The sequence below is a fragment of the Saccopteryx leptura genome, chromosome 2, assembly GCF_036850995.1.
Source record: "Saccopteryx leptura isolate mSacLep1 chromosome 2, mSacLep1_pri_phased_curated, whole genome shotgun sequence".
NCBI classification, from domain to species: Eukaryota; Metazoa; Chordata; class Mammalia; order Chiroptera; family Emballonuridae; genus Saccopteryx; species Saccopteryx leptura.
In genome coordinates this window covers 242,878,420-242,903,842 of record NC_089504.1, presented here as the reverse complement: position 1 = coordinate 242,903,842, position 25,423 = coordinate 242,878,420, and the positions used below count along the sequence as shown (strand labels likewise).

General features: G+C 55.1%; 2 protein-coding genes across 2 annotated transcripts; one reads left to right on the top strand and one right to left on the bottom strand.

Moving 5' to 3' along the window:
* Positions 1–316: 316 nt before the first annotated feature.
* Positions 317–6,135, top strand: CFAP73 (cilia and flagella associated protein 73). Its single transcript, XM_066370855.1, has 7 exons — positions 317–488; positions 1,297–1,402; positions 2,194–2,298; positions 3,060–3,260; positions 3,868–4,089; positions 4,384–4,542; positions 6,056–6,135. The coding sequence occupies exons 1-7, from the start codon at positions 433–435 to the stop codon at positions 6,104–6,106; spliced, it is 900 nt and encodes a 299-aa protein (XP_066226952.1). The 5' UTR covers positions 317–432; the 3' UTR covers positions 6,107–6,135.
* On the bottom strand, positions 5,571–25,423 carry DDX54 (DEAD-box helicase 54). The gene is made up of 20 exons (XM_066370843.1): positions 24,743–25,423; positions 22,276–22,405; positions 20,358–20,428; positions 19,578–19,766; positions 19,408–19,457; positions 18,061–18,102; positions 17,847–17,942; positions 17,070–17,191; positions 16,899–16,960; positions 16,690–16,821; positions 15,511–15,721; positions 13,363–13,497; positions 12,625–12,855; positions 12,460–12,533; positions 11,555–11,785; positions 10,658–10,800; positions 10,447–10,560; positions 9,889–9,993; positions 9,592–9,704; positions 5,571–7,634 (listed from the first exon to the last, which is right to left on the bottom strand). The coding sequence occupies exons 1-20, from the start codon at positions 24,914–24,916 to the stop codon at positions 7,402–7,404; spliced, it is 2,658 nt and encodes an 885-aa protein (XP_066226940.1). The 5' UTR covers positions 24,917–25,423; the 3' UTR covers positions 5,571–7,401.

The window sequence follows — 25,423 nt, the reverse complement described above, 5'->3', positions numbered from 1 at the left end:
ATTTTATTTTAAGCCAACTGAGTATGGAGCCACATTAGTGAGGCCCCATCCCATTCAGCCAAGAGGCTTGACCAGACATGGGGCATCAAGAAGGGTCAATTCTTGGCTGAGGGGCCCACGTCCTCTCTTCTGGCACCCGAATCTGGAGTGGGGGGTAAAGCCTTCTCCGGAAGGGGCAGAGGCTGCTCCCCTTCCTACAGCTCCCTCCTGGTCCCTCCCAGGGTGGATTCCCGGGGCCCTCAGCCACGCAGTGGAATGTTGTGTCGGTGGTTGCCTGGGCAACCAGGGCCTGCCTAGTCGCAGCCTTCTAGGAGTACTGAAAACGCTGTTGCACTGCCCTCCGTCTGAGACCCCCCAGGGCCTCCTAGGCTTCCGCCAAACTCCAGCCAGGTGGAAAGAAAGCAGAGCAATCAATCACCTAACGCCAGGAGAATGGCAGTGCCCTGGAAGGAATACTTCCGACCGGCCTTGCAAGAGAAGCCACCTCTGTGAGTGGAGCAGGGTGGGAGGGAGGGCCAGAAGGAGGGCAGGAGTGGGTAGGGTGGCCCATCCTTTTCCTCACCCCTGGATCCCGGCTTCCTAGGGCTATTAGTGGGGAGAGATCATTGCACCCATTTTACAGATGAAAAAACAAGGCTTGCAAAGCACCAGTGGCTTCCCCAAGGTCTCAAGACTAGTTAGAGCACATTGGGGCAGTAGCCCAGGTCCCTAACCTGCCCTTGATTTTAATCCCCATCACTCCTCTCCCTTCCTCCCTCCCCTCCAGCCATGTAGGCCTTCTGGCTGCTCCTTCTGCTTACCAAGGTCCTTCCCTTGGGGCCTTGGCAGTGGCAGTTCCCTTGGCCTAGAACCTGTTCCCTGCAGATATCCACATTGGCTGGCTCCCCGTTCCCCTTCCAATCTCTGCTCAGCTGTCACCTCCTCAGAGAGAATTTCAATCTCTGCTCAACTGTCACCTCCTCGAGAGAATTTTGACCTCCCCATTGAAGGATTTTCCACCCTAGCACCGACCATGTCCTTGCAGTATTTATTATGATGTGTTAGGTTTGTTCCCTGTGGCCCCCGGCAGAATCCAGCTCCCACAGGGCAGAGTTTCGTCAATCTTGTTCCCAGCTGCAGCCTCGGTGCCTAGAGTGGTGCCTGGCACTTTCTAAGTGCTCAGTACAATTTGTTGAATGAATGAAGAATTCAACAACCAAGGGGTAGCTAACGGGAGCACTTCAGTCACTAGGGAGGAGTTTGGGGGCCCTGACTCTTGCCTCCCTCATCCCTACCTCCTCCATGAACCCCTACCAGGAAAATCCCAGAGCAGAATCCCAACCACTTCCCCCCAGTACTCTGTCTCCTGGAGAAGAGGCGGGAGCTGGAGGATGCAGACCAGGGCCTGCGGGCACAGAAGGAGGTGAGCCCCCCCCCCTGTGGTCCTGATACTTTTGGGGGGACCCAGACCAAAAAAAAATTGTGGTGAGCAGGGGAATGGGAAATAATGGAGCCAACGTTTTAGCGCCAAGGTCTGAGACAAGTCATTTCACCACTCTGAGCCTCAGTTTCCTCATCTGTCAAATGGGGATCAAATGAGACCAGTTGTTGGTGCAATTTAATGTCATTGAGCACCTATGTGCAGGGTACTGCACTAGGATCTAGAGCTCTCATCATGGTCCTGGCTGTCATGGGGCCCACAGTCTAGAGAAGGACACAGACCAGCATCCAGCTGGTGGCTGCTATGACGGGGAAAGCACTGAGAAAGGACTGTGGAAGCCCAGAGAGAGACCCTATTTCCACATGGGGGATGGGGGTGATCAAGGAGGGCTTCCTGGAGGGGGTGATGTCTTAGAGATTGCTGAAGGGCAAGTCAGCTTCAGCAAGGGAGATGGTTTGAGAAGGAAGAAATAGAGAAAATAGAATATACAAAGACTGGAAGGCAAGGACAAAACACAGGTGGTCCAGTGGCCAGATGACAGAGCGTCAGAAAGGACAGGCTATGATGAGGCCTGAAGAAAGGGCAGGGACACTACATGAAGGGGCTGCCAGAGGGAACTTGGGCTTCAGCACAGGGGGTGGGAGCCATGGGTAGATTTGAGCAGCGGTGCAGCAACAAGATCAGGGACCACAGATGAGAAAAGTGTGAACCTAAAGGCACTGATGACTCAAACCCTCAAACACACACACAGACACCCACTCCTCACACCTCAGGTGTTCCAGACCAGCATGGCAGTCCTGAGAGAGCGCTGGGAACAGCTGGAACAGAAGGAGCAAGAGCTAAAGGGGTCCTTTGTCCGCTTTGACAAGTTCTTGAAGGTAGGTGGAGCCTGCTGGGGGAAGCAGGTCACAGGGTCACAAACTCACAATCCTATCAGGCTTGCTCCCACCCCCCCAGGCCCTGTCAAGGCACATAGGAGAAGCAATCAATGAACAACTAAAATGCCACAACTAAGTTGATGCTTCTCATCTCTCTTCCTTTCTGCTTGTCTGTCTGTCTGTCTCTCTTGCTTTATTTTATTTTATTTTATTTTTTTACAGAGACAGAGAAAGAGAGAAGGACAGACAGGGATAGACAGACAGGAACGGAGAGATGAGAAGCATCAATCATAGTTTTTCGTTGCACATTACGACACCTTAGTTGTTCATTGATCACTTTCTCATATGTGCCTTGACTGCGGGCCTTCAGCAGACCGAGTAACCCCTCGCTCGAGCCAGTGACCTTGGGTTCAAGCTGGTGAGCTTTTGCTCAAATCAGATGAGTCCGCGCTCAAGCTGGGCACCTCGGAGTCTCGAATCTGGGTCCTCGGCATCCCAGTCCAACGCTCTATCCACTGTGCCACCGCCTAGTCAGGCATGTCTCTCTTGCTTTAAAAAGAAAACAACAACAAAAACCACATGTGCGGGAGTGAGGGGCCAAAATCACATTCTGGCTGAGTTTGGCCCGGGACCATGTGTTTGCAATCCAAGGCTCAACAAGCTAATGCTGGAGCTGGGTGGAAGCGGCGAGCTCCTCAGGCTCCCAAGTTCTGAGGGTCCTTGCCTCCTTCCCACCCCGCCTCCCCACTCCTCCGCCCCAGGACACTGAGTCCCGGCGCAGCCGCGCGATGCGGCGGGCGGCAGAAGAGCGACACCGGGCGGACCGCCAGGAGGCCGAGGCGCTGCGGCTCCGGGCCCAGCTGGAGGAGCTGCGGCGGGAGCGCGCGCGGCTGCGGCGCGGGCTGCAGCACCTAGAGCCTTGCGCGCGCCTGCTGGAGCAGGTGCTGGAGCAGCTGCCGGAGGTGAGTGCCCTGCAGGCAGGTTTGGGGCTCAGGGCCACCTTGCAAGTCTCTGATGGCCTCAGGGACGGCTTTGGAAGGGTGCACGACTGGAGCGCCGACTGTATGCCAGGAATCACCACTTACTGAGCACTAGCTGTATGCCAGGGACACGCTTTGTTCTTGAATTCTCCCCAAGACCCAGTGAAATGGGTCCTGTTATTGGCAACTCCATTTTACAGATGGGAAACCGAGATTCAGAAAAGTGCCTCTTATGTTAACCAGTGTCACCCCAATAAATTCAATTTAAAATAGGCAACTCTTACTAAAGGACACATAGGCAGGTAGGGGTTGGGGAGGGGAAAAGGGTAGCTCCGGGCACTCAGTAAATATTTGTTGAATGAAACAGTGAATTAATATTAATCACAGGCAGTTAGGCTTTGTTGGGAGGAGCAGGGGCTGTGCGATGCCCCCATTTCACAGGTGGACAGAGAAGATGCTGGAGAGCCAGGTGGCATGGGGAGGGCGGGGGCTGTGTGATGCCCGCATTTCACAGGTGGGCGGAGGAGATGCTGGCATAAGGAGGGCGGGGCCACAAGCCCGGTGAGCACCATTCTGGGCCCCATCCCAGTTCCAGGAGGTCCCCGAGCTGGTGGCACGCTTCGATACCCTCGCCGACACGCTGGCGACGCTGAGGCTCACGGAACGCCAGCGGCGGGCTGAGCTGGAGGAGGCGCGCGCGCGACTGCAGGGGCTGCGGGCCACCTGGCAGGACGAGCTGCTCAGGCAGGGCCAGCGGCGAGCGCAGCTGCTGGAACGCCTGGAGGCGGCGCGGGAGCGCACGCTGCACTGGGTACGGCCCTGTGGGCGCCGGCGCCCCAGCATTCTGCTGCCAGGATAGATGGCCCAGATTGATGGTAACAGACGGGCAATGCTTACTGCAGAGAAGCAACGGCACTCAGGCGCCCGTCTCCGGCATCAGAAAGCATGTTAGGGCACAGGAGGCCAGTTTTATCAGTACTTGACACCATACCTGTCCTCCTCTCCCAGAGAGTGCCCATGGGTGCCTGGCCAGTGGGAAGAAAATGGGAAAGAGGCGCCGCCCTGTGGGCACTCCTTAATCCGGAAGGGGTGGGGCGTTCTGCAGGAATCCAAGTGGGTTCAGATCCAGAACACAGCAGCTGAGAAGACCTTGCTCCTGGGACTCACTAGGCTGTCTACGCTCAACCTGTTCCAGTTAGTGTGCCAGCATCAGAAGCAGCCACCTGCCCTGGACATCCAGGACACCGAGGGACAGCTGGAGCAGGTGAGGGCCCCTATTGTCACCTCCAGCACGCAAACCTTCGGAACATCACAGTGCCTGAAACCCCACCTCTCCCGAGTTAAGCAAAATCCTCTGTGATCAGAGGCCAGGCTCCTAGCACAATAGATGTGGGCTTGATGGCCCCCTAGGTCCCCTGCCTAAGAGTCCTAAGTTGGTCTTGGTTCTGACAGTTATCTAGGTGGCCAGAAGGAAGCCCTGCCCCTCTGGGTCAGTGTCCTTGCTTGTGCAGAGTGTGTACTGATGGACTTGATACATTTATGCCAAGTCCTTCTTTTGTCCTAGCCCAAACAAGTGACATCGATAAGAAACCAGATCAAGACTCACTTTTAACTCCCCACCCAGACACAGCTTGGCCTCCCTAGAGGGTGAGCGAAGGGTCATGCTGTAGTCTGACACAATGGCATCACAAGTATCACTGTGGACCAAGCACACCATTATTCTATCATTCACATCTGCAAGGTTTATAGCCAAAGGAGGGGTTTCTGACTTCAGAGACACTTGTTAAGTTTTTAGGTGGTCCCGAAAGCATGACCTTAGAGAAGTGGGGAGAAAAAAGGTACCCACATTTTCCCCCACCCATCCCACCCCTGACTTGCATCCAATGGCCAAGATTCCAACCAAACGGCAAGAACTGGGTCCTCGGAGCCTACCTTTGTACCACTTCTTGAGTTGGGTGGGTTTTTGTGGACCATTGCTCTTCCAAGTGTAGCTCAGTTACCAAGTTACACACCCCGATGACACTGGGAGGGAGGCTTGATTTTACAGTAACAGCAAAAGCTGGTCTCTTTTCAACCAACTCTGACCCCAACATAGAAAAATGCTCCATGGGGGTGACTAGCCTTCCACCCCTATATCGCTCCCTGGTCTCTGGACCTGGGACTCACCCCGTTGGCAATGGCAGCTGGCAGGAATTCAGAAACACAGTTCTGTTTCCATTGTAGTTATTTTTCCAGTTACCCCTACTTATGACAGGGGTGACTTAAACTCTTTTCCATTCTTGGTGGAGGTAGTTTCCTTCTCATATGTTTATATCAGTGACAAATGTGAAAGGAAAGCCCAGGGGGAAGTTCACCATCGTGTTCTGGTTCTTGGCAGTGGACCCAGGGGTGCTCATTAAGTTCGTATCAATAAATAAGTTAATTAAAACAAAATAAAGGAGGGCCACCTGTGGAGAAGATGAGGGTAAGTCACACATCCATGAATATGACTGATCCAATTAAAAGAGGAAAAAAATTGATGTAAGCGAAAATATGAATTTAATTATAATACAGGTGATAGCTAGCAAACTGTGAAGGCATCTGCTAAGGAATTATCTGGGAGGCTGACTGAAGCTTTAAAAATGCAGTTTGGGCCAGGTTGCTGCCCCTGGGAACCACCAGCAGCTGTCTTTTAAAAGGGGTCTCCAGCCCTGACCCCTGCCTTGCAGCATGCCACGCATTGGGGGTGGGGACCGGACACTCAGGGACTGACTCTGGCTGTGTTGGGGACCCCCTAGGTGAAGCTGTTCATCCTGGACCTCAGTGCCATGCTGGCCAACCTTCCTTAGACCGAACCTGCAGCCCCAAGCCCCTAGCCCGACCCAGGTGAGTAGTGGGGGAGGGGATCCTCCCAGGCAGAAGGGGCACATTTCTTTTGGGGTGGGGGCTCAGTGGCTCTCACCTGAAGATGGGAGGGCCGTGCCCATCAGATTGCGATGTGACATGAGGGGCATAGAGCAAGTACACACCAAAACACGTGGGCTCCATGGGGCACCCACCCCACATCCACTACCGGGCCTGGGGCCAGGCCCTTCCCCCAAGACAGATGGGGGCATTAAACAAGCAGGTGTTTGTGAGTTGCTTGCAATGGGATCTGGTGCAAATTCTGGTAAATTCTAGATGATTGTACTTGGTAAGTCAAATACAATCAATAAAACCAGCAAGAGGTCTTGGGGGCAAGTACCCATTCACAGGACACCTGCTCACAAAGGCCACTGTGGACTGGGACCTGGTAACTACTGGCTTGATAATCCAGCTGCTGGAGACTGCCCTGGACTTTCCTGGGGCCCGGTCGGGGCTAAGGAGCACAGGCCTTGGGGCAGCACCGAGGGCAGGACAGGTTCTGAACCGTGTGCGTGTCGTGGGGCAGTATTAGCCCCTTCCCAGCCAGAGAAGGGCAGCTGTGCCCCTCTCAACCCGGCAGCCTGTCTCCCTCCCACGGTCCACGCCCCACTGTGAGGTTGGCCTGGCCGGAGGGAGGGGACCGGCTGCCAGCTTGAGGCTCTCCCAGTCAACTGACTCATCCTCTGAACCTCATTTTCCTCATCTGCAAAATGGGGGCACTGACAGAACCCACCCTCTGGGGATCCCTGGAAGGATCACACAGGACCTACCCACACACTCTCGACTCACCCAGCACACTACCTGGATTTTCAGTGTCTGAGCCTGTCCCTTCCAACTCGAGTGCACTGCACTCCTGGTCTGCCAGAGATGCTCAACGAAGGTTTATTATGTTAAAAATACATCACTGGGCCTTAGGCACTCACAGCTTAGACCCATGCAGCCACCACCTCTGAACCCAGAACAATGGAAGCAACAGGAGCCATTGCCAATTCAGATCTTGGCCTGCCTGGCTTTGTTGGAGAACTCCTGTGCACCCTCGAGACCTTGCTCAAATGTCCTTGTCTGAGGTGGAGGCAGCTGCTGCCCCTCTTTGGCCGCCAGCCCTCCTTTCCACGGACAGTGGTCCCAGCAGGGAGCTCCCCAAACGCCTGGCCCAGGGCCGGGTGCACAGTGGTACACAGGGAGCATTTGCTGATGTCCACACTTGGGCCAAGCGAGGAGCCATGGAGCCGGCTCATCTTTACATCCTCTTCCTCATCTTGCCCTTCTTAGAGGGGGCGCCGCGGCCGAAGGCGCCCCGCTGCAGCTCCCGGGCATGGCGCCGGTTGCGGGCAGAGAGCTGCTTGAGGCCCCCACGCTGCAGGAAGCGCATCTTCTGGGCTTGGCGCCTCTGCTTCAGGATCTGCTGCTTGGTCTTGAGTTCGGAGCGCACGTGGCCTGCGGGAGTGCCTGGGGTGCGTGGCTGGGCGGCACCTGCCAGGACAGAGGTCCAGGGAGCTCAGCCTTTGGGTTGATGTTCCTCCTCCCAGGAACCTACAGACTGCTCCCCTGCCCCACTCCCATCTGCATTCATTACTGTGGCCCCAGCCTCTGGCACAGAGTAGATGCTTAATAAAAGCCTAAGTACTCTACTGTCAATAGCATGGAACCTCAGTCCAGAACTGCCAGGGTTCAAATCCCAGCTGAGTGTCTAGCAAAGACTGTCCCCACACAAGTGGGAGCCCTCTGACAGCAAGCTCAGGGGGGCTGGGACAGGATCCAGTCCCCTCTTAGACCCTGGACAAGTCACTTCTCTGTGCCTCAGTTTCCACCTCTATGAATTATGAATAATAGCACCTACTTCATGGGTCCTAATGAGGAGTCAATGAGTTAATAAGTATACAGTGCTCAGAACAAAGCCTAGCCCACAGTAAGGACCTCCTCGGTATAATCATTATGATTATAAATACTTCAACAAAGCTTGACTGAGCACCTCCTCTATGCCAGGCACAGGGGACCCGGCAGTGACAGAGACAGACCCCAACCCGTCCCCGTGGCTGCATGCTCTAGGCTTGTCAAGTGAAAAGTGGCGGTAGCATAACCTTCCTTTGGCAGGAGAGACAGCAAAGGCCAGAGGGGAAGGGAGTTGTCCAAAGTCACACAGCAAAGGGGCAGCAGCAGAGGGCAGTGCCCCACCCAGCCTGCTCTCCAGGTCTCTGAGGGCGCTCACCACTGCATCCTCGTGTCCACGCGTCCCCCTCCTCTCCCACACTCCCTCTCCCTGCTGGCTCCTCCCTATCCATGGTGAGCTTTACAGGGATCCCAGATATAATCATTAAGGCAGCCTCAGATGTCCCCACAGGGGCCAGGGCACCTGACAGGGACCCATCACCTCCCACAAGGACAAAACACAGAAAAACAGCTGCCTTTCCCAGAGTCTCAGGCTGCCCCCCCTCCCCCGGGTCAGCGAGCCCACAGCAGCAGCCTGATCCAGCCCAGGTAAAACCAGGAGCTGCAGAGCAAGGGTGAGAGGGCCAGGGGTGCGGTGGGGCAGGAGCACCCACATAGACAAGAGACAGAGACAACGAGACACAAAGGCTGGGAGGTGTGTGTGTGTGTAGAGAGAAGACAGTGGAAGAGACGAGACAGATGAAGAGAGATACAGAAAAACAGACAAAAGAAAGAGAGATGGGAAGAAGGAGAAACAGCAGGAAAAAAAAGAGAGACAGAGGGACAGAAACAGAGTCAGAGATGGAAAGAGACAAAGAGACATAGAGAGTGACAGAGAGAGGAAGCATCAGAGAAAATCAAAGACAGGAACCGAGAGAGAGCTGGGGGAAACAGGAGATGACATCAGACACAAAGAGGAGGCCATGCAGGGAGCACCGGAGGCCCGAGCCACAGGCTGAAGGACGCAGACTCCTGGAGACATGGATGAGGCGGGGACCAGCCCTGCAACGGGTGGGGGCAGGACAAGCAGGGCCAAGGTCACCTGAGGGCTCAGGACACAGTCCCTAGCTCCCCTCTCTCCAGGGGAGGCCCAGGTGGGAGGTGGCAGGTGGCAGGGTGACCCACAGTCAGTCAGTGCCCTCGTGACCCACTTCAGCATCCTTGCCTGTAAGATGGGCTCTCTCAGTCTTCTCCGCCCAGGTCATGTGTGCTGAGTGTCTAGCAAAGACTGGCCCCACACAAGTGGGAGCCCTCTGACAGCAAGCTCAGGGGGGCTGGGACAGGATCCAGTCCCCTCCCTACAGAGCACATCAAAGCCCTGAGGGGCAGACCGAGGTCCTGCATGCAGGGCAGCTGGCCCTTGCTGCGGCCCTTAAACACAGGGTCTGGCAGACAGAGCAGTCTAAAGCCCTGTAGCCGCCACCAGCTGAGTGACCCAGGCAGGATCAGAGGACCAAATGTACCACTTGCCAATCTGCCAAAGTTCTGAGGTACATCCTACCTTGACCTCGGCCCCGCTTCCAACCCCTTCGCTCTGGGCCTTGCCGGTCTGATGCCCCTTCCTCTTCGGAGTCGTGGTCGTCGATTTTCTGTTTCTGCTTCCACTTCTGATAGCTGGGAGGCCCAGTTAAGGAGGCTGCTTGAAGGATCCTGAACCCCGTAAGACCCCTGGGCAGGGAGTCTGCCAGTCCCCTCCAGCAAATACAGGCCCCACACAGAAGATAAGCCCATAGAAGGTGCTCGGCCCCGCCCCCAATAGATGCGGGTAGAAGCCCCTCAGGCCCGCCCCTCAGGATACAGGTCCCGCTTGTAGGAGCTGCTGATGTAGCGACCACTTTCTGTCTTGATCTTCTTCTTGTCCTCCTGACCCGACTGTCCCACAAACCGCTTCTTCTTCCGGTCCCTGCAGGAGAGAAAGTTGGGTGGGCTGCTCCCCACAGGGCCCATTTCCTCTCTGGGGTAGTGGAGGATTCCAGAGAAGTGTGGCCATGTCTGGTATGCAGTAGGTGCTCAATAAAGGTGCGTCCCCTGCCCCTCTTCGCCTTTCCCTCATAGCCCAGGTTTCAAAAGCAGTGTGGGTATTCTGGAACTGGGGGCCTATAGTAGGGACAGAGTTCCCAACCCCCACTCTGCCACCTCCTGGCTCTGAATAGGGGTGGGATGGGGTTCATTGTCCTTACTGTGTGACCACATAGGGATAGGATGGGGGGCCATAGATCTTAATTTGTGTTGTACAGAATTAATGGGGAGGTGGCATATCTCCTGCTCTAGGGATCAAAAGGGAGTCAAGACAGGCTGTGTGGGACCGCATGGCAGACAGGCAGGCATGGAAGGGCTGTGCTGGCACACTACTCACCACTTGAGCTGCTGCCGGCCCCTGGTCATGTTCCGGGCCTCGTCCCCCATCAGGTCAAGGACAGCACCTGCCACCTGCTGCTCAAAGGCGCCCCCATCCCCACCGACGCTCAGGCTACAGAGGGAGGGTGGAGAGACACAGCAGGGCTGATGGGGACTTGTCAGGCCCCAGCTGTGACACGCACACGCACACAGGCCAGCCGGCCGCTCACCCCCGTTCGCTGTCAAAGTCTTTGGGCCGATAGGGAACATAGAAATCCTGGTCCCGCCGCCGGGCCTCCTCCCTGCGCCTCTTGGCTCCACGGTTAAGTCCTGGGTGCTGCCGTTTCTGGCCCACGACCTCCGTGAAGATGTCCTGGCAGACCGAGGCCCAGTCACACCTGCAGCCCCTGGGAGCCCGCCTGACCCCCAACACCAGTCCAGCTTGGTGTCCCTCCATCTCCTCCTCTGTGGTCCCCCAGCCTGTCTGGCACTAAAGCCCAGCAACTAACACTGCCCTGGTCCTGCCCTCGCTGCTGCCAAGAGTCTCTGCTCTGCCCCTTTCCACCTGCCCCAGATCTCCGGCTCATACTGCTGTCACGATGACAACGGCACAGCCACCTCTGGGAATCCACATGTGCCATCCTGCCTCTGCCAGCAGGCCCGAGTGCCACAGTCACTCAGCTGCAGGGCCCTAGTCCAATGTTGTGAAAACTTTCCTGAAATTCACTTGGTGGCAGAAGCCCACCAAAGCTGCCGACAGGCTATCTAGCTAGTGTGGGGATTAGAGTGTCTCGTGGTGGAAACTGATGCATCTGATGGGTGGTAACACCCTGCTGAGGTGTTATGTCACACACAGCACACCCACCCTCAAGGTTCTGAATCCCAAAACACATCTGATCCCCAAGGGTTCAGGCAAGGAATGGTGGATGAGTGCCACAAACCCATTCTACAGACAGAAAAACTGAGTCGCTGATTTCCATAAATGTTAGACGTGGGACTGAAATCACTGAATCTACCCCCAGCAACTGCTCAAAACCCTGAGGACAACCCCATAGCTGCTGGGGCTTGACCTGCCCCTCCCTCCAAACCCAGTGCCAGACTGTAGGGTCCCCAGGTGGGGTCTGTACCTCCACGTTCTCTCCCGCCTCTTCTTCCTCCTCCTCCTCCTCCTCCTCCTCTTCCTCTTCAGGCTGCTTCTCCTTCGGTGCTGAGCAGCTTGGGGCTGGGCCAGCCAGGCCCTCCAGGCGCTCCTGCTTCCCCTGCTGGAAGCTGGCGATGGCCTTGCGGTCTTTCCGCCGCTTGGCACGCATGACCTGGCTGCTTAGGTCTCGGCTGGAGGCATTGATCTCAAAGATGGTCTGTGGAGGGGACACCCCAGTCCTTCGCCCACTGGCCTCTCCTCCTTAATTCCACCCTCACCAGCCTGGTGGGCTCTCTATTGCATTCCTCTCGAAGACCTTTCGACCCTACCAGATGGGTCCTCTCATTATCTGCAGTTCACAATTAGAAAGGGAGCCCCAGAGAGGGCAACTCACCTGCCCAAGGTCACACAGCTGGGACAAGCCAGAGCAGGCATTCCAGCCCCAGGTCCACCCAGCTCCAAAACCAGTGCTCTACACTGTGACACCCCAGCCCCTTTTCCCGGATGCTGGCTGGCTGGCAGGCTGACCCGCCCCAGGACAGCCCATTCCTGCTTTAGGACACATCACCCCCAGGGACAAGATGGCGTGCTCGGTGGGAGTCGGGGGAGGGAATGAAAGGCTGTGGAAAGCCAGCTCCTCGGGCTTCTACCGGGCCAGGGGCATGTCACTCCCTCTGTGAGCCTCAGTCTACCCGTTGGTAAGTGGGAGCACCCTGCTGAGGTGTCGCCACGTGGGGATCCTGCTGTGGACAAGCAGGGATGGCTCCAGAACGAGGGGCATCTTCAGCGATGCTCACAGAGCCAGGGACACAGACTGAGCAGCGCAGCTCAGACGGAAACCCCAGGCAGGTGGAAACCCTGGGCGGAAAGGGGCGTCAGGCGCTCACTCACCGCCCGCGAACGGTACTGCTTGATGCTGTCCACCAGCCTCAGCCGCTGCAGCTCCTTCTCCTCGAAGTGCGAGCCTGGCAGGGGGAGGGAGGCGGGGGGCGGTGTGAGGCTAGGGCTCGGCTCCGCATGGCCTGCCTGCAGCCCCTGCCCTGCGGGGGGACTCACTGAAGAGGGGGTGCAGGCCCAGCCCCGTGAGGTCCAGTTCCTTGGCCCGCTTGATGGACTCTGGCGAGGGCGCCGGCCGTGAGCGCACATACTGCTGCCGGGCGTTGTCGGCCACACGGCCCAGGCTCCGCAGTTCCAGCGATGCCTCCAGGGTACTCCGCAGGCCGCAGTCCTCGTCGTCCACCACGCTCTGTGGCACGCGGCCCAGCACGCCATCCACGCCAACTGCACCTGCCCCCCCACATGGAGCCCGGTCAGGGGCCTGCTGCCCGGTCCACCTGCCTGGAGCCTAGCCCCGCCTCACGGGCCCCACACCAGCCCGAGTCACAGATCCGTCCCCGTGGTTGCCGACGAGAACTATGTAGTTAGGCCTGTGATAGCTGCGTCTGTACTGAACGTGTAGAGACTTTTATTTCTTGTCATTGTTCCCTAAACAACTATTTACATAGCATTCACACTGTTATTATTGTAAGCAACTTAGAGACGACTTAAAGTTACGGGAGGATGTGTATAGGTTATATGAAAATATTATACTGCTTTACATAAGGGACTTGAGCACCAGTGGATTTGGGTATCTGAGCGGGTCCTGGAAGCAGTCCACTGTGGATACCGAAGGTACAGGGACCTTCTCCTGGGGTCAGACCCAGCCCTGCCCCCCACCAAAGCCAGGACGGCTTTGCCCCCCTCCCATATCAAGAACCTCAGGGAGGACCTCAGCCCCGCCCCTGCCTGGCTCACCTGAGGGCTCCTCATAGGGGCGGGCAAGGGTGAGGGCACGGCCCAGGAAGAGGTGCAGGTCCAGCAGGTAGGGGACCTCATCTGGGGCCACCAAGGAGTAGGCTGTGCCACTTCGGCCAGCCCGGGCCACACGACCTGTGGGAGGAGTTGGTCAAACTTCAGCAAAGGAAAAGTCCCCACCCAAAGGGAGCAAACCAGGTCAAGATCACACCTCGCAGAGCTGGCTTCCCCACCGAAGGTCGCCAGGGTTACCAGCACGAGAGTGCATGAACCAACACAGCACTCTGGGAAGTCAGCAGAAATACAGACAAGGCACTGCTTGCTGTCAATATCAAAAGCCTTCTGCATCCCTACTTTTGGGGACTTCCCCCAAAGAAACGACCAAGGATGCAAAGATTCACACACAGAATGTCTACTGCAGTTCTGTTTGGAACAGCTCCCACCTGGAACCCACTTCAGGGCTTTACTGGATAAATTTATTAGCTGGTGACCACATGGTGCAGATTATACAGCAAAGGAAAGGGGTCGCCAACAGCCCCAGAGGCCACAGCCACCCAGCAACTGGTGTGTGTCACATTTTATTGGCACACTGTCATCTGTATGTCGCCTATGGCTGCTTCTATGCAGTAAGGGCCAAGGTCAGAAACAGACGGTGTGGGCCCTGGAGCCGACAGTGTTGACCACCCAGCCCTTTACAGATACAGCTTGCTGACCCGTCACAGAGTGGCATTTCATGGTGAATGGGAAAGCCTGCGTGAGTACACAGACGCAAGAGAAGAGAAGGCCCCACCTGACTCCAAGTTTGCATTGAATGAATCCCTGCATAGCATTACGTGCTAGGTCCTTTCTGCAGCTTAGAGCACGTCACCGCATCTGGAAGCTTCGTCTGGGGCGGTCTGATACTATTGGTCAGGAGATGTGTGAGAAATTTCCTGTGGGGGTTCTGGGGACGCACAGAGCCAGCTCTTCCCAGAGCAGTGGGAACTAGGGCACAGCAAGCTGCAACCCACAGGGACACCAGACCCCAGGCCCGTGGCTGGAGACGGGGCCCTGACTGGCGGTCAAACCACCTCTCTCAGGGCCAGTGTGGGAGGACAGACCCGCCTTACTCACTGAGATCTAATCACATGCAGATAAAACCAAAGGACCCCACCTTCCAGGTTCTCTTCCCATACATTAATGCACCTGTATTTATAAATGTGTTTATGAATTAAAAGAAGGCAAAGGAAGTCGAATGGCAGAGCCAGGCGGCAGGGGAGAGGGAGCTAGGGAGTCAGTGTTTGATGGGTAGTTCCAGTTCGGGAAGATGGTGGAGAAGTTCTGGAGATGGTGGTGGTGACGGCCCCATAGTCACGCGAACACACTTTAATGCCATTGAACTAACACTGAAAAATGGCTAAGGTGGTAATTGTATGTTATGTGCATTTTACAGTTTTAAAAAAGAAGGTGGTGGCAGGGGCAAGGGACACACCGAAGTGACAGCCGTGTTATCAGAGAGACAATGATTTTGAAGAGCGGGTTCCAATCCCAGCCGCCCTGCTGTGCCGCCTTTGTGAGACCAGGCCAGTTAATAACCTCCTGGCCGCGGGGTCCCGACCTGCCGAGTGGCTCTCACATGGCTGGACACACTACCCGGGTTGTTGTGAGAACACGAGGGGCTGCTATGATAAGCAGTGCCTGGACAGGGCCCGCGGGGGTACTGGGCGAGCAGCGTCACTGTCATGGTCAGTGACGTCAGGCACGGGGTCGCGTGACGTGCTGCTTTGCTTCACTTCCCAATAGGCCTATCATGGGCCTGTCTTACTCCTGTAATTGAAAAACTAGACGGAGTGACATGGCCTGGAGGGCTGAGGCGTTGGTGTTATGTAAAGGTTGCAAAGGTCCCAGGAGAGGCGCTGAAAGGGCAGGTTTATTGAGAGGAGGGGGCTGAGGGGCCATGTCATCAAGTACCATGACAGGAAAGAGAGTTGGAGTCAGGACTGGGGAACCCAGAAAGAGGAGAATCGCCTTCTTAGAGCCATGAGGCTGCCCACAGAATCGTGCCGGCCACCGCCCCCCATGGACCCTAATTTATAGGTCAAGTCCTCGGGCTCGGTTCCTCCGCCCATGGCGGTAGGAGTCAGCCCTGCACCCCAGCCAGCTCCTCACCCACACGGTGCAAGAAGAGCTTGCCCTTGGCAGGGAAGCTGTAGTTGATGACGTTGTCCAGCAGCGGGATGTCCAGGCCCCGGGCTGCCAGGTCGGTCACGATGAGGGTGGAGCACTTGCCATGGATGAACTTGGCAAGGTTGATCTTGCGGGCCGTCTGGTCCAGGGCGCTGTAGATGTGGGCGCAGCTCACGCCCTGGGTCATCAGCAGCTGCTCAGAGCCAAGATGGGGTGGGAGGAAGCGGGGTGAAGAGACTTGTCAGAGAGAGAGGAGTCCTGGCCACGGCAGGATGCCGTGACCCAGTGGTCATCCTGATGGTACTGGGGTGCCTTGTCCTGACTCTACTGTACGAGCTGCGTGACCTTGGACAAGTCACCTAACCTCTCTGGGCTTCCATTTCCCTCATCTATAGAGCAGGGAGAATTAGTCCTGCTTTGTAGCTTTGCTATAAGGATTAAATGAGTTAATACATATGCAGTGCTGAGAACAAAGCCCAGAATATAGGAAGCCCTGTGAAAGTGTTAACTGCCTTTCGAAAATTACTATTTTGGTCTCATTCATCAGTGACCCCAGCAGCTGCATGCAAGGGGGAAGCACCGTTAAGTGTATAATGAGTAAGTGAAACCCAGCAAACCATGTCCTCAGATCACAGACAGCAGGTGTGGCTGACCAGGGGAGGGGCCCCAGCAGGCTTTGGGGGATGAGAACCCCCACGCTTTGATATAGCTGAGGGTCACAGGTGTACACATATGGAAAAACTCATCAGGCTGTTCACATATGATAAGGGTACTTTACATAGCTTACTGCATGCAGGGTACGCCTCATTTTTTAAAAAGTGAAACAGTCAGGACACTGAAGATCTATAGAAAAATGATAGGACGGCTGCAAAATAGTTTACAATAACCTGGATGGAAGGGGGAGTAATAGATGAATCAAGACTGGCCACAAATTGGTAACTGAGGACTCAGGAGTTCATTATGCTATTTTCTAATTGTAGTATGCAGTAGAGATGTCTATGTTTCAAGTACCAAGCCTGGATCAGGCCCATGCCCCGCTCTGGTGCTGCCCTCTGGTGTCTGTACATGGAACTGCAGCCCCAAGCTAATGAAGACGCAGGACCCCAACAGGAGATAGTCCCTCTGGTCTCTTGCTTACTCATCACTGCGAGGCCCTCTCACCTCACTGAGGTATTCGGCATGGTGCTTTGTGGCCACAAACACCACCGTCTGGTCCTGGGCCCGCACAGCATTGCGTAGCAGGTGGAGGAGCACGGCAGCTTTGGTGTCCTCTCGCACCAGGAAGAAGGAGGTCTGCAGGGAGAGGGGCCTGGGTTTGGCTCTCAGGGCTGTGGACAGAGGCCTCCAGAGGGGCACAGGCAGCACCTCACCTTGAGCTGCTCATTGAGTTTGGTGTCCACATCCAGTCGAATGAGCACAGGCTCCGTGAGGCCTGCAGCGGACATGGAGGAGGGTGGAGGGTTGAGCCACAGAAAGAAAAGGCCCCCAGCCGACCCTGACCCGAGTCCCAGTCCGCAGCCCTGCTCCCCGAGCCCACTCACCGGCCCGGGCAAACTCCACCAGCATTTTGGGCAACGTGGCAGAGAACAGGACCGTCTGGTGGCCCCCAGGGAGGCGGCCAATGATTTCCTGCAGCTGCTCTGCAAACCCCATTTCAAAGAGTCTGGGAGGGCAGAGGCCAGAGGGCAGGACAGGGTCAGGAGTGGGGCTCCTGTTCCAGTGAGCTCCAAACCTCAGTCGTCCCGCCCCCACTACACTTCCTCCATGTGGACTGGCGTGTGCCTCACATGCGTCTTTAACTCCGTTCACTTCTTCTCTACTTAACTTCATCCTAAGCAACAATGACCTTGAAATCTTGGGTCTGATCTGCTCTGGTTCCCACAAATTCATATTGAAATAAATGACAGCAGCCCTCGTGCTGAGTCAGGCACTGTTCTGAGTACTTTACAGAACAGCTCCTGAGTCCTCCTGGCACCCGGGGAGGCACATGCCACTTTATCCGCACTCTGTAGTCCAGGCCCCCAGGCCCCTTAGTGATTCGCCCAAGTTCACAGAACTGGAATTTGATCCTACCTGTGCTCTCAACTTTTCCTGACTTTGAAATTATTTATTATTATTTCCACTATTCCCCCAAAAAATAATACAAAGGAAAACTGTTGGTCCAGGGAGCTATCTAACTCTAGCAAAACCTGTGGTGTATGTGGCCCACATCTGGGGAAACATGGCCTGGCCCCAGAACACAGGTCTCCCCTGGCGGACCTGACTTCCCAGCCTCGGGGCCAAGCTGGACACCGCATGGGGTGCACCTGCAGCCTCACCTGTCAGCCTCATCAAACACCACGTACTCCACACTGTGCAGCTTCAGGTTCATCTCCACAGCCACGTGCATCAGGCGCCCAGGGGTAGCAATGATTCTGGAAGGGGTGTGTAGGCCAGATCACTCAGGGCCATCAGCTGAGCCCTCCTCTCATTCCCCAGCCGTTGGCCATCTGGGAAGTGAGCCCAGAGCATTATCCCCAATCTTAAACTCACATGTCAGGATTTTCATGCAGGGCTGCAAACTGGTCTTCCATTCTAGAGAGAAGGGGAGGTGTCAGCTTGATGGAACAGGTCTCTGTCTAGTCCCTCTCCCTTCCCATACTAAGTGCCCAGGTGAGTCTCACTCCTCAACCCCTAGACTTATAACTGGAGAGAGGCTATTGCTGACGTCCTAGGGCAAAGGCACTGCCCTGATAAGATATACAAGTTCAAACATACACAAGGACTGACACAGCAAAGAATTCCCCAAAAGGATGGGCTCAGCCTCAGAACCCGCCTCACTCCTTCACTCCAGGCTGCAACAAAGCTGCCTCTGACCCACAGCGCCACCTAGCAACTACCTCGGAACTACCAACTGCACCTAGAGTCCAGTTTCCTGGATCTCTCTGCCCTTATTCTTTTTTGCTTCTTTGTTTTTCCTTCCTTTTATTATAATCTACTTACTGATTTTAGAGAGACAGAGAGAGGAAGGGATGGAGCGAGAGGGAAAGAGGGAAAGAGAGAGAAAGAGAGAAAGAGAGAGAGAGAAGCATTTATTTGTGGTTCCACAGTGCCCTGACCAGGGATCAGGAATCAAACCCACAGCCTTGGTGTTTCAAGACGATGCTCACACATCCCTAATTTTAGTCATTTTCTGAAAAACCTTTGGGACACCTGTGGGAGCCAGAATTCTAGGCCAGGCCCAGCCTGGGGAGGCACTGCTCACAAACACCAACTATTGAGATAATAAATTATAATGTAGGCTAAGATCACTGGACAGCAAAACACTCAGAATTGAGAGCAACTGATGACAGTGACATGGAGAATAAGGAAGGGGCTGCCCTGGGAGGGAGAAGCTATGGGATGGGTAAGGGACACAGCACGAGACAAGCTACTGCATGGCTCTGGGACCATCGCCTCCTCAGCTGGCTCAACTGTAAAACAGGTGTGGCGCCTGCCACCTCAGAAGGATGGTACCAGCACATCAGGAAAAATACATTTTGCAAATCTGAGCTATTACAAACATGCTTGACTTTTGTGTGTATGACTTTTGTGCATTCTGCTTTAAAAACCTACAATTAGGCACATTAAAACATACACAGCAAAGCCACCCGTGGAGGTGACCTGTGTGCTACCAGCTCTCTTCTGGGAGCATCAGAACCTTCACGGCGCTTGCATGGGAAATTTCTTTTCATGTTTTACTGCCTGTTTTTCTTGTTCGTTTCCTTCGAATGTGCCAAGGACTTGTTATCGTTAGTAAGCCAGAAAGGCTCCTTCACTTTGGTACCCTGGAGGCAGGGGGTGCGCTCCCATGGGGGTGGGGTGAGGGTGGCCATGGCCTGGGGAGAGGGGGGCTCTTACTTGTCTCCACCCAGGATCAGGGCAGTCTTGAGGCCAGTGAACTTGCCCAGCTGTGGGGGGAGAGAGAGAGGAAGATTGGAAGAGGGCGAGGGAGAGAAGACTCAGTCCACCCAGGCCTCCCCACTGGTCCCTGCTCAGCCTCAGCCTCCCCCCGCCCCGCCCTGACACACCTCCTTGGTAAACTTCATGGTCTGCAGGGCTAGCTCACGGGTGGGCGAGAGGATGAGGGCACGGGCCCCCATCTGAGCGCTGTGGGTCTTGAGCTGCTCGAACATGGGGATAAGGAAGCAGGCTGTCTTGCCACTGCCAGTCCGGGCCATGGCCACCACGTCTTTGCCATCGAGGATCACCGGGATGGTCTGGAGAGACATGAATGGGGGAGGGGCGGGGCTAGCTCCTGGCACCCAGACACCACGTGATCCAGAGCTCCAGGTTCCCGGGGAGTGGGCGAACTAGGGCATCTCAGTGAGTGGGAAGGGGCCTGTCACCCAGCCCTGATCTCACTCTAGCTTCTTTGTACACCTTCAGGGACGAGCAGCTCACCACCCTCCAAACTCTTTCCACTGTTGGAACATCCTTCTTCAGATTAAGCTACACTCTACCTCCTTGCCTACCCTTCCTTCTCAGGACCCCAGAGAAATGTCTCCCTCTCAGCTAAACGTCTGAGGACAACAACCATGAGCCCCAGGGGACAACAGGGTGCCTGCAAGCTGCCACCACAGGACCCCAACAGTGAACAGCCGCAAATGGCAAAGAGGCCCAGGGTCAACTCTCCTCTCTGCTGGGCCCAACTTTCCCCGGCTGTGAAACGGGCAAGCTTGCGGGGCTTCAGATTAAGAGGGACAATAGATGTGACAGCTGGGACATGGGGTGTCTATCAAGAGGTTAGAGTGAAGAGCCAAGTCACTCATCCCCTCCTCCCAACCCCATCAGCCCTCCCCACTGCATACCTTCCTCTGGATGGGTGTTGGCACCTTATAGCCCTTCTTCATGATGCCTTTGAACACTGGGTAGCTCAAGCCTGGGAAAGACACAGAATGACCGGGGGTCAGGGGAGCCCCACGGCACCACACACAGGACAAATGACTCTCACACTGTCAAATAAATAGCAAGAGGGATACAAGAAGGGGACGCCTGGGACTCGCTCCAGAATCCTCCAGGATGACGGGACAAGTGGGTGCGGTGTGTCTAAAATAAGACTGAGCCTGACCAGGCAGTGGTGCAGTGGATAGAGCATCGAACTGGGACGCAGAGGACCCAGGTTCAAAACCCTGAGGTCACTGGTTTGAGCACAGGCTCATCTGGTTTGAGCACAGCTCACCAGCTTGAGTCCAAGGTCACTGGCTTGAGCAAGGGGTCACTCGCTCTGCTGGAGCCCCCCGGTCAAGGCACATATGAGAAAGTAATCAATGAACAACTAAGGTGCCACAACGAGGAATTGATGTTTCTCATCTCTCTCCCTTCCTGTCTGTCTGTCCCTATTTGTCCCTCTCTCTGTCTCTGTCACCACACACACAAAAATAAGACTGAAAACAGTTGAAGCTGGTGATGGGTTGGTAGAGATTCACCATATTCTATTTGCTATGTTTGAAATGTACAATTAGAAGAAATCGGTGTTATATGACAAGGGCCTGTGACACATGCAGGCATAGATGTTGACAAATGAGGCTCATGGTACCATAAGGGGCAGGAGATGGCCTGTGGAGACAGGATGTGACATGGGCTTGTGGAGATCGGAGGACAGTGGGAGGCCTAGAGACAGGAAATCATCATGGTTTTAGCTGCTTTTTTAGTCAATTATCTTTGTGATTCAGAAAAGCAAAAAAAAAAAAACTACATATAAGTGCCCTTTTTCTTGATTTCTGATTAATTTTAGTACATTTTAAATATAGTGATAGGTTGCTTAGATTCCTTTTGTGAGCTGACTATTCATGTTCTTCATCCAAGTCTTATTGGGGTGTCTGTTTTTTATTGATTTGTGAAAGCTCTTTGCATATTAGGCATATTTACCCTTCATCTATCCCATAGGTTAAAAGATACTCCTGATATTAGCATTTACTTTAACTTTTTTTGTGTGTATGACAGAGACAGAGTTAGAGAGAGAAGGACAGACAGACAGGAAGGGAGAGAGATGAGAAACATCAATTCTTTGTTGCGGCTCCTTAGTTGTCCATTGATTGCTTTCTCATATATGCCCTGACTGGGGGGCCACAGCAGACCAAGTGACCCCTTGCTCGAGCCAGCGACCTTGGGCTCAAACTGGTGAGCCTTGCTCAAATCAGATGAGCCTGCGCTCAAGCTGGCGACCTCAGGGTCTTGAACCTGGGTCCTCCACATCCCAGTCCAACACTCCATCCACTGCGCCACCATCTGATCAAGCAGCATTTTCTTTAACTTAGTTTACAGTGAGTTTGGGCATTCACACGTCTAATTGAAAACGAAGTCACAGTACTTGGGTCACACTTAGAAAGGTCTTCTTTTCCTTTCTAAGATTATAAACACATACATTATATTTAAATCTTTGTTCCAATGCTACTGATTTGTAAATAGCAAGAGAGTTCGGCTTTATTTCCATCTAGCTGGGTATCCAGACCCTACCCGGATCCCCAGGTAGGGTATCTTGTCCGCTCTGCTCTGAAACGCTGGCGTCCTGCAGTACATCCCCATATGTCTTTGCTTGTTCCTGCAACAGCAATGCTCTGAGTCCTGCTCTAATTGCTCTTTAATTGTGTCAGGCCCATTACCCCTGACTGGCTATGAGACTGTGTCTGCTGCCTCAATTGGGTAGATAAGTCTACCCAATACCTACCACAGGGCTGGGCCCCTGCTGCTACTTCCCCAATTCCCCCAGATGCCTGGTTCACCCACCCATGGACTGGAAGCCTCCTGACTTCTTCTTCTTCTTGTTCTGGGCTCGCACCATCTCCCGCGTGTCTGGCTCCACGTCCGAGGTACATTCCGAGGTGGGGAAGGTGGGCAGGAGTCTGCCAGGTCCCAGCTAGGAGGGAGGAGCACAGAGGCAGCATCAGTCCAGGCTCCATCACAGCGCAGGGAACGGGAGGGTGGGAGAGGGCTGTCCTGCTGATGCTCTGCACCCCTTTCAAGCTGATACTCTCCTGCCAGATCACATGACTTCTCTGCTACAGGGCCCGCCTCTGACTGGGCCAGGACAGGGCAGAGGGGCAGAGAGCAGGCTCGGCAGACAGACTGCCTGGGTTTCAATCCCCACTCTGTCACCTTCCAGCTGTGAGACCTCACACAAGGGACTTCAACTTTCCTGAGTCTGTGTGTCCATATCTGGGAAATGGGACGACAAGAGCATAGGCCTCACAGGGTGTTGTGAACTCTGAATGGGTAAGTGTGAAGCTCAGAACAGCACCCAGTATGTTGATGGTGATACCACCATCATTACCATCATCATCATCCTGGGCTGTCATTCAAAGCCCTCAAAATGAAAAACTCTAGAAAGCCAATCAAAACATCTACTATGTGTGAGGTACTAGATTTTTTCAAGCTCCTCTAAACCCCCTCTTCTCAACCACTTTTCTTTTTCTTTTTCTTTTCTTTTTTTTACAGAGACAGAGAGAGAGAGTCAGAGAGAAGGATAGACAGGGACAGACAGACAGGAATGGAGAGAGATGAGAAGCATCAATCATCAGTTTTCTGTTGCAACACCTTAGTTGTTCATTTTTTGCTTTCTCATATGTGCCTTGACCGTGGGGCTACAGCAGACTGAGTAACCCCTTGCTCGAGCCAGTGACCGTGGGTCCAAACTGGTGAGCTTTGCTCAAACCAGATGAGCCTGCGCTCAAGCTGGTGACCTCGGGGTCTTGAACCTGGGTCTTCCGCATCCCAGTCCGATGCTCTATCCACTGCGCCACTGCCTGGTCAGGTTCAACCGCCTTTCTGATCCATCACCCCAACCCAACTCTGGTCCCTCTTGTTTCTGCCTTCTCTGCCCATCCAGGACCCTCACGTGTCCTAGCACAGCTAAGTCTAAGCCAGACAACTCCTCTGGGGAGCCTTCTCAGACTTCAGGTACTGGCAGAGCACAATGGGTTACTTCCCTCCTTCCCCGTTTGCATAACAGTTGGCACTTAGTAGCAGAAATAGCACAGGCCCTGCAACCAGACAGTCCCCCGGTTTGAATCCTGGTTCTTGGAGGTCTTGGTCAAGTTTCTTTTCTTTTTTTCTTTTTTATTTATTTATTTCTTTATTCAGTTTAGAGAAGAGAGAGAGAGAGAGAGAGAGAGAGAGAGAAGAGGGGCGAGAAGCAGGAAGCATCAACTCCCACACATGCCTTGACCAGGCAAGCCCAGGGTTTTGAACCAGTGACCTCAGCATTCCTGGTCGACGCTTGATTCACTGCGCCACCACAGGTCAGGCTTGGTCAAGTTTCTTGACCAACCAAGGCCTCAGTTTCCTTCTCTGGAGTATGGGATGACAATACTTAGCTTACAGGGTTGGCATCAGGATTAAATGATAAGGCTTGTGCCTGACTGGGTGCTGGCGCAATGGATAGAGTGTCGGACTGGGATGCGGAAGGACTAAGGTTCGGGACCCCAGGTCGCCAGCTTGAGCGCGGGCTCATCTGGTGTGAGCAAAAAGCTCACCAGCTTGGACCCAAGGTCACGAGCAAGGGGTTACACAGTCTGCTGAAGGCCCATGGTCAAGGCACATATGAGAGAGCAACCAATGAACAACTAAGGTGTTGCAACGAAAAACTGATGATTGATGCTTCTCATCTCTTTCCGTTCCTGTCTGTCTGTCCCTATCTATCCCTCTCTGACTCTCCCTCTGTCTCTGAAATTAAAAAAAAAAAAAAAAATGATAAGGCTTGTAAAGTTCCCAGCACGGAGCCTGGCACATAGTAAGCGGTCAACAAACTCAAGTTTAATTTATTACTATTAGCTTCCTACAGGTTCAGGGGCATCACAGTCTGAAGATACAGGGTCTGGCCTCCCTTAATTCAACCTCACATGAATTCAAACTCTCCAAGTCAGAGCTTCAGCATCTGCACTTTTCATTGGGTGAATGGGAACTAGGACCCGCCCCCAGATTAGAAGAGAGCCAATAAGAAGAGCGCAACCAAAAGCCGGCCCGGAAGGCCCGCAGGCCCCAACCTCTGAAACGCGTTGTCTCCGGCCGTCGGAACCCGGACTGGAGTGACCCAAAGAAACATGCTGAGACCCGCGGTCCTGCCCCTGACCCCCTGCCAGCTGACCTCTCCCCGCCCTCAGTAGTGACCACTCCCCAGCTGGGGCCCCTGTGGCTGCGGGGCGTCGCACGACCCAGTGCTCGGGCTCCAACGTGTGTCCCAGCCCCGCACTCCTACCTTCTGCGCCCGGGTGTCATCTTCCGCCTGGATCTCAAACTCGCCGTCCTCCGAGTCGCTGCTGCGGGCCTGGGAGGCCGCGCCCCGGCGCTTCCGAAACCCCTTCTTTTTCCTCCGCTGGGCCATGGCAGCTCGGGGCCGCGGTCCAGCCGCCGGGCGCGTTCCGGCAGCCATGCGGGCCCCGGCGCAGCAACACGGGAAGGGGCTGGGTTTGCGGGAACGTACCACGCCGTGGCTGGCGGGGGTGACACCGTGGCCACGCGGCCTGGCTGCGTGCCTCCCCTTCCGCAGCCCTGGGAGGCTTGGCGTGCACACACACTCCCCCGCCTGGCGTGGGAGGTGCCACTCCAAGGCTTTGGGGAACTCAGCGTCCGGAACTGGGCGCCCCCACGGGCACGAATGGTTCCGGCTGCCCCGCCCGGACGCTGGCTGGTTGCTGTTTGATGCGCGCGCGGAGCACAGGTCGCCAGGGCCTGGTTGTCGCCCGTGGGTCGGTGCGCGCGGGGCCCCCGGCGAGGACCCGGGCGGCCTGAGTGACCAGAGGCCGGGATTCCGGGCCCCGAATAAACTGGGATTACGGATGCACCGCGCGCCGCGGGTGCCCGAGCACCCCCGCAGAGGAGTCCAGACCTGATGGGGAGGGGGCACTGAGGGCTGCTGCCAACGTCAGAGAGCAGAGAT